The 8,742-nt window shown below is 39.8% G+C and overlaps 1 protein-coding gene across 2 annotated transcripts; it reads left to right on the forward strand.

The window, feature by feature from the left end:
• The first annotated feature begins 74 nt into the window (after positions 1–74).
• LOC149033896 (uncharacterized) lies at positions 75–8,601 on the forward strand. 2 transcript variants are annotated; one of them, XM_089194149.1, is made up of 5 exons: positions 75–232; positions 5,061–5,229; positions 5,839–6,108; positions 7,094–7,145; positions 7,636–8,601. In XM_089194149.1, the coding sequence occupies exons 2-5, from the start codon at positions 5,061–5,063 to the stop codon at positions 7,652–7,654; spliced, it is 510 nt and encodes a 169-aa protein (XP_089050275.1). In that variant the 5' UTR covers positions 75–232; the 3' UTR covers positions 7,655–8,601. The 2 variants fall into 2 exon arrangements, with proteins under 2 accessions (XP_089050275.1, XP_089050277.1); XM_089194151.1 differs by lacking the exon at positions 75–232 and adding an exon at positions 2,956–3,374.
• Positions 8,602–8,742: the final 141 nt, after the last annotated feature.

Below are 8,742 nucleotides of genomic sequence, written 5' to 3' on the forward strand. Positions count from 1 at the left end.
CTGAGCAATTTCTGGAAATCGTTCTGGAAATATTCAAGCCCTGGGGCTAGGGTTGGATTGGTTTGAAATGTCTGTTTTATGTTTCCTTAGCGACAAAAAGGCTAACAGTTATAAGCCCGAGTTTCAGTTTCAAGTTATTTTACCCAATAGGGAAGGCTTTCTTGATCTCGGCGACACTTACTATAGATATTTGATCGCAAAACCGTTTGTATCAGTGGAGATCAGTTGCAAGGTATGGATCATCATTTGAACTCTTTGTTTCTATCGTTCATTTAGTGTTTTATGATGAAAAGAAGTTCGCATTCAGAATGTCAATTTCGTCGCTTCAAAAGCATAGAGAATTAACTGGCCATCCGTTTTAATAATTTCTCAACGACTAACCAGTCCTCTTTATTTCATTTTGCGGCTTAGTAATTTTTAACACTTATTCGGTGCTCATTTTCTCGCACTAAAACGAGGAACTTTCCAATCTTGAATCATAATTGCAAGGTATGATCATCATTTTAATTCTTTGTTTCTATTATTCATTTTGTGTTTACGGTTGAAAGGATGTTCGCATTCAGAAGGTCGAATTTCGTCGCTTCGAAAGCAGTGAGAATGAACTCACCATCCGTTTTAATAATTTCTCAACGACTCACCAGTCTTCTTCACTTGATTTTGCGGCTTAGTAATTTTTAACACCTATTCGGTGTGCATTTTCTCGCACTAAAACGAGAACTTTCTAATCTTGAATCCTACAGTCTTAACAAAAGTAAACACTTTAGGGACCGGTCATTATTTATCGCCTGGGGGGGGTCGGAGTATTTTTGTTGTCACATCGGAGTATTTACCTGATCCCCCCGTAGAGTATCTAGTTTTTTAGAGATCCCCCCGTATCGGTAGTGGAAAGTTTCATGATCCCCCCCCCCCTTTTCTCCCAGCCACCGCCAAATAACTTTTTGAATATGCAAGTGATATTTTAATAGTGGTACTTACGTCTCATGGACCTTGAACCACAACGGTAAATATTTGCTCGTCAGATACGAACTGAATTGTCGAGGAAGTGCCAATCTCAGGCTGTTCATCCAAATCCACGAAAACACAGTCATCGTCGCTCTCTGCCTCTCCACTTTCGGATTCTTCATCCTCGGATTCCACGTCATCTTCATCACTCGACAGTTCTTCTGTTATCACAGTCTCTTTATTCTGTCGGTAATAGTGACATCGAATGGCCTTCACTTTGTCAAGTTTCCGACCCACAGTCGTCAAACCATGCTTGTTGAGATACAGGTCTAGTTCTCTTACCCGCAACTTTTCAACTTTGCCACCCTCGATGAGGTTATCCCATTGAAAGTCCTTGTACGTTCGTTCGGCCTCTTGCCTTCTTCGCTCCTGAGCTGCTCTTGTTCTGATGTCCTTTCGGATCTCAATATCCTTCAAATGATTAACATATGCAATGACGTGCTTCTCTTCCACATTATATTTTGAGCAGAAGCTCTTCATGGTATCCTGATCGTTTCTGATACTGTCAGAATGTTCCTCGTACAGATCTTTAATACATTTTCTTGGAAGGTAATCATCTGGTGTCCTTTTCCTTTTTTTTTGGTCTGATCCCCCCCATTATGCTTGTCAATTACGGCTGATCCCCCCTAAAGGTCTTCAAAAAACCATGTGATCCCCCCCTAAATACTCCGACCCCCCCCAGGCGATAAATAATGACCGGTCCCTTAAGTAAAACATCTGTGAGGCTAAGCAACTCACGTAATTTCCTTTGGAACAAATTTGATAGAAATAATCACTGATTTTAGGTTTATTTAAGCCTATTTTCATCCCCGAATGCTGATATCAGTTGCAGACCAGATATCAAGATCCATTCTAAATCATGATATAATTTGTTACGATTCAACAGATAGAGTAAGTAGCTAGTCAGAAACGGTCAACGCATCGAGCTATTGGCGAAAATCTTACAGGGAAATAAGTTATGGTTTTTCCACAGGTCGCTGTAGTAACAATAAGCTACGTTTTGCCGGCAAAGTTTTATGACCGGTCGCTGTAGTGACAACTTAAGCTCTGTAGTCTTGTGAAGAACAGCTCCCCTCCACCGACAGTCGGCCAACTGAAAGTTGGCCGACACTAAACCGACAGGCCACCGACAGGTAACCAACAGGTTAGCGACAGGCGGTGAAATAACTTTACTAGTGCATTTTTGCACTCAAAAATCGATGTAAAACTTACTATAAATGCTTAAAATTTTTCAAAATGCCACTAAAACCTTAAGGCACACGAACATTCCCTGTGCATTAAACGAAAGTGTGTTAATATTCTCCATCGAAAAGTGCAGTTAAGAATCGCCCTATACTGCAATGCGATCCTAATTTTTGTTATGTTGGTACGTTCTATAATATATGTTGGTGTCATAACTTTTATTGCATTTGGTGGCTCCAAAAGGAACCTTTTTTTTTAAGCGGGCTCAGTTAGGCGGGTAGAATTCTGCTATGTCCGCTAGCATCTTCCCGAAGTATTCACCCGGGTAGACTTTTCGCCAGTTGAACTCATCAAGATAGGACGGAAGTTTGCCTTGGGAGGTTCCGATCATCGCCTTCAACTTTCTCTTCACCTGACTCCAGACGCCCACGATAGATAGGTTCTACTTACTAAAGAAACATGACTGTAAAATCCGGAGTGTGTCAATTTATCATTAACGAGCTGGTGTGAAGAGGACGAATTTAGGTAATCCTTGCTTCAGCTATGAGCATTCGCCTTCTCCGAATTTAAGAAGAGCATCGGTAGAGAACCCATTCGTAGAGCACCCAAAATTAAGAAGAGCATCGGTAGAGAACCCATTCGTAGAGCACCCAAAAGAAAATAGAGACAATTAAAAATCACAAAAATGTTCATAAACTGCAACTTAAAAATAAGTTAGAGTACTATCGCTTCTTCCGCCTTTCTCCCCATGAAAACAGAAGCCTGGTATTTTACCGATTGAAATGTTCTGGAGGTGAGGTGACAAGCCGGTCAGGTGGGATACAACGAAGGTCGCCCCAACCCCCTCTCTTCCACAAAGAATGCGTTTACCGAGATCTGAAATCCTCTCAACACCGGCTAAAACAGAAAAGTTCGAAAAAAAACCTGGATATCGTTCGCCTACGTACTCATTGGAGCAAGAAATTCCTTTCTGGAAATCGTTCTGTAAATATTCAAGCCCTGGGGCTAGGGTTGGATTGGATTGAAATGTCTGTTTTCTATTTCCTTGGCAACAAAAAGACTAACAGTTATAAGCCCGAGTTTCAGTTTCAAGTTATTTACACAACAGGGAAGGCTTTCTTGATCTCGGCGACACTTACTATAGATAGTTAATCGCAAAACTGTTTGTATCAGTGGAGATCAGTTGCAAGGTATGGATCATCATTTGAACTCTTTGTTTCTATCGTTCATTTAGTGTTTTATGGTGAAAAGAAGGTCGCATTCAGAAGGTCGAATTTCGTCGCTCCGGAAGCATAGAGAATGAACTGGCCATCCGTTTTAATAATTTCTCAACGACTAACCCGTCCTCTTTATTTCATTTTGCGGCTTAGTAACTTTTAACACTTATTCGGTGCACATTTTCTCGCACTAAAACGAGGAACTTTCCAATCTTGAATCCTACAGTCTTAACAAAAGTAAACACTTTAAGTAAAACATCTGTGAGGCTAAGCAACTCACATAATTTCCTTTGGAACAAATTTGATAGAAATAATCACTGATTTTAGGTTTATCTAAGCCTATTTTCATCCCCGAATGCTGATATCAGTTGCAGACCAGATATCAAGATCCATTCTAAATCATGCTATAATTTGTTACGATTCAACAGATAGAGTAACTAGTCAGACACGGTTAACGCATGGAGCTATTGGCGAAAATCTTACAGGGAAATAAGTTACGTTTTTCCACAGGTCGCTGTAGTAACAATAAGCTACGTTTTTCCGGCAAAGTTTTATCCGCAAAAACACAGGTCGCAGTAGTGACAGCTTTAACTCTGTAGTCTTGTAAATACCGCAGAATGAGAGTGTATTTGTTGCTCTGCCATCTTTCCGTTATCTATGCTGCATTTCTTTTTACTTTTTACAGTTCTGTGGTACACGTTTTAGTAAGTATCATCGCTGTTATTTTCGAAATCTTTACAGCTGTCTTCTAGCGACCAGTGAGAAATATGTCTCCGGTAGCCGATTTAGAAACCAATCATTCTTTGCGCTGCGAAGTGTAAACTGCGCGCGTTACTAAAGGTTTCCTCGATTTCTTTCTAAATTCTCTGTATCTGTTTCATTCAGTCTAACAAACTTTGCAATTGCAAAACGAGATAATAACATAAGCCCGGCTCAGATGGCTGAATTCTGGACTCTAACTTTTTTATTTCTCACTGTTTAAACTTGTATCTGCATGTGCCCTGAACACTTTCCTTTTCCAAAAATAGCTAATCCCGAGGCACTAACATCACATCTTGGGAAGAAACTTGTTAAATTTGTTGAGTGTAGACTTCCTCGCTTTGGAAACTCTCTGCCGGTGAAACTGTCAAACGCCTCTTTTCGGTGAACACGAAGATCAAGGAAAATGCTTTTCTATTGAAATCTGCCAATCTCTGTCAAGTAATTACAGCAAAACTGATATTAAGAGCCCGTCAGCCTCTTACAGAGCGCATTTTCAATAAAGACGTTCGCTTTTGAACTCTATTTTAATAGCGACTGATGAGGGCAATCGGGTAATAATAGTCCTGCTCTTTCTCATAAACAGAAGACCGAGTCGCTGCCTCTGTAGCTCGAGGCGGTGGACAGATACCGCCACGCGGGAATCAATTTACTGCTTCCCTTCCCATGTTATTAAAATTACACCAAAGAGGTATTCTAAAGCCAGCAAAATGAAACGTTGTCGGGCATCAGTCAAACTAAGGTGTTCATGTAAAAGAGAGGATAAATCCAGAGACATAACTTACAACACCTTATTTACATCCACTTGAAAACATTCGCCTCTTGTTTCCCATATTGAATTTCTCTCTGTGTATTTTTATCATGAGTTAATTGCAATACCATTTTCTTTCGCTTTGACAGATGACTTTCCCTCACCGCCTAAAGTTTGTATTGCTTTTGATATGTTGTATGCAACATGCACTTGCTTCAAACTCATCAACTCACGTTACAACCAATTCATCAAGTGCTTATGTGGAGAGTACAAGTACCCCTGTCACAACATCATCAGTCATGTCCACCGTACTTAATGGTAAGAGATATTTTTTTATCCTTAAAAACAAAGGACAACAGAATGAAAATTTAACAGTATGGGGAAAGGTTAAAATTTGGGTTTCTAGGGACATGTTCCTCAAGAAACTTTGTTTAATTTTCAATTTTTCTCTCTCTCTTGCTTTCTTTCTTTTTTCTCGTTTTCTATTTTATATAATTTCATTTTTTTTCTGTGTGAAATTGTCGGCATAAGCGCCTTTTTTATAAAAACCGTGACCGTGCGTTTCACTGAATAATTATTTCATAGCTGTCTATACATTAATTAAAAATTAACCGCATTAGCTGACCCAGTTTGGAATATAGAGGGCCCTAGTCTCTCACGGAATTTGTGCTGACAGCAATGACAGGTTACCAAGGGTAAAAATATGATGAATTCTTAAATCGTATTTGTCGACGCGGACGAATTTGAATTTTAGGGGTGAACCGAAAATAGAAATAAAACCAAAGAGGTAAATCTGAAACAAAAAGGAAAAAGAAGAGAATTAATAGCAATGGAGCAGATTAACACGAATTGCAAACTTGGAACTGTGAAGTAGCTGCAGTGATTAACTATACTCTGTATATTCACTTGGCAGTTATATATTTTCAGCGTCTATCAGCATAGGGTACTCTGCAGATTGCACATCTTGCAGCAATGGAGGAACCATCACAGTGACCTTGTCATGTAGCATCAAGATGCCACCTAACGACGACAAGAAATGTAACAAGGCCGAGTTCAATAAAACCAGCTGTGGTTACGTTACTATGGTCGATAAAGTGTACTGGTGTGCTGACGTGAAAAAGAATTTCACGTACTATGAGAAGAAACACATAAACCCTGTAAAACAATGTGATGACGTTTGTCCAGCTTCCGGCTCAGGTTGGTCTCGTTTAACTCTAACAAAAATAGTTTTAAATCATTCATTTCATAATTGGGAGATGCTACGGCATAATTAAACCGACAGGAAAAATACCCTACTTAAATGGAGTGGTTCTGGATTTAGTGTTGTAAAACCAAAACCAAAGTTATTACAAAGGCCAATCAGAAGAAAGGAGAAATACCTTTCAGAGCCAATAAGATTCAGAGTAAAAACAAGCAAACTACCTGAGCGCGGGACAACGCGTGCGACGAAGTCGTGATTGGCTCTAGTTTTGGATCGATGCGATTGGTTGAGAGAGTGGCCGCGATTTTTCCGGACCAATAACAGAACGAAGTAAAGCAAACCCAACGCAATCTCGGATCACTCACGAAATTCAATTGAAAATTGCTCTATCTTGTGAAACAAACTAATTTATTTAGTTTTACTATTTCAAGGGGACAACTCCTAAACAACACAATCTGCCATTAACTAAACTTAAGTCCACTACTAAATCAACCTTCAGTCACCACGGATACAAACTCACATCAAACCGACTACTGTCGTAAAATCTCTTCTGAAACTCTCGACTATAGGCATACCTCCACTGCAAACTACAATAGCTCCTGGTAGCTTCTTCAAAAAGTCGTTCTTTGCCGACACAAACAACTTCTTTACTCGGTGGCCGGTCTATTTCACATTTATAAGGCATTCTAAAAGGTACCGGTGATTTCAAAATTCCTTTCCTTGTAGCCGATACAAAAAAAATAATTTTGAAGTTTCCGGTAAATTATGATTGTATTGCTTGATAGAATGTTCTAGAAAGTTCGCGAGAGTTACATCAACATTCGACAAAAACCACATTGCAGGACGAACAAGCGAATATCAACTGATATTCTCTTGAGGACGAACCAGTTCGAGAAATTTGCATGCGATCTGTATCTAAAGTTACTCTCCACCACAGAGATCCTTGAATTTAAATCCAATTTGTCTTGTTCTTTTCTGTAGTGATGTCCGCTCACCTCGTGTTCATTTTCTCATCTGGTCTCGCTGTCGGCCTGTAAGTACTTATCATTTACGCAAGCTTTATTAAACCCAGCATAAGTTCTTCAATCAACGTAACAATGGAACTAAACGACATTAATAAGTCGATGTGATCTCGTCGCAAGAATTCTACCACAAGACCTTTCAATTGCTTCAGCTGTTCTTTTGTCTCCAACAGACATTTCTGTTAAAGATCAACAAACTTTATTCGTCACAATTTTAAAACTTTGAGGTGCATGAAGCTCAAGCACCTCGAAGAAAATCCAATTTTCCATAAGAACTCGTGCGAGAAAGGAAGAGAGAGGACCCTGGGAACAAGATTGAAACACGCCGTACATCTTAACGGCCATGTTAGATGACGTCCCGTCTCCTATCCCCTAACAGATTAGTTCTTCCCCGCACTGTACCACAGGTAACCCAGCTTGGCCAGTCCCAGAGCTAAGTAGGACTGGAATAAGGCATGTAATTTCAAAAAAGCACCAAATTTTTCATTTTTTTTTTTGCAGATTATCGCAGACTTTGTGATCCACCGACCTTGAAAAAGCTGTAGTTGTCAACACGATAAATCAACTCCATTTTAGTTTTTTAGGAGTAAAGCCGTAGAAAGAGTATATTTGTTTTCGATCGAGGCTTAGCAGATACAAGCCAAGTGTTTTTGTAAGAAATGCTAATGAGGAAAGTTAAGTATTTCAGTAGAGGGAATAGAGAGCACTACTGACATGAATAGACATAGTGTGTTGATAGAGATTGTGTAATCAAATCATTTTATTGGTGTTTATTTACTTGAAAACTACGATGTTAAGATACGTGACTTACGATTCACGTTATCTTGAGTTCTTGATCAACTACTACCACAGAGTGAGGACAGCGGCAAAATGGTTGCGCATGCTCCGTTACTCGAGCCATTTGAGCGTTCAAGGTTACTGCTCTCCCTCTGCAAACAAAGATGATGCAGGTTTTCCTGCTGAGACAACGATCCATTTTTTCTGGGAGTTTTCCTTTTGAGGAGGCGATGAAAAGAAGCGCTAAAGCGATAAAAGGTGCTATGAACATCTTAGCCATGTTACCGATGCACTACTGCGGTTACTAAATTTGCAGCTGTTACCGCAATATTTCTTTTGTTGAGTGAGGAGGTTCAAAGGAAACTTTCCTGAAAACGGCAACTTTATCTGTTTTGGTTTGGGCCTATCTCCACAAAATGCAACCAAGCAATGAGAATTTCAAAAATGCCGCTGTTTTGCTACGATGGTGTTTCTATGGAAATATTGTCGTTCCCAATCCTTTCTGCACATGAAATTTTTCGTGTGCTGCAAGCATGCGCACTCATTTTGCCACTGCGTCTTGAGTGAGTATCATGGGTTGTTTATGTGTAGTTCAGCTGCCTTTGTTTTTTAGAACAGTTTTACTTATTAAGAGACATGACTGTAAAACCCGGAGTGTGTCAATTTATCATTAAAAATGTGTGAAAAGGACGAGGTTTGGGAATCCTTACTTTAGCTACCTAGTGCTACGAGCACTCGTCTTCTCCGGATTTGAGAAGAGCATCGGTAGAGAACCCATCGGTAGAGAACCCATCGGTAGAGAACCCATCGGTAGAGAACCCATCGGTAGAG

This window comes from Pocillopora damicornis, chromosome 14 (assembly GCF_964200805.1).
Source record: "Pocillopora damicornis chromosome 14, jaPocDami1.2, whole genome shotgun sequence".
Classification (NCBI taxonomy): domain Eukaryota; kingdom Metazoa; phylum Cnidaria; class Anthozoa; order Scleractinia; family Pocilloporidae; genus Pocillopora; species Pocillopora damicornis.

Coding starts and splice junctions, on each gene's coding strand:
- LOC149033896 (XM_089194149.1), top strand. CDS start 5,061: ATGACTTTCCCTCACCGCCTAAAGTTTGTATTGCTTTTGATATGTTGT. Junction 5,230..5,838: donor CATGTCCACCGTACTTAATG/GTAAGAGATATT, acceptor ATATATTTTCAG/CGTCTATCAGCATAGGGTAC. Junction 6,109..7,093: donor TTGTCCAGCTTCCGGCTCAG/GTTGGTCTCGTT, acceptor TCTTTTCTGTAG/TGATGTCCGCTCACCTCGTG.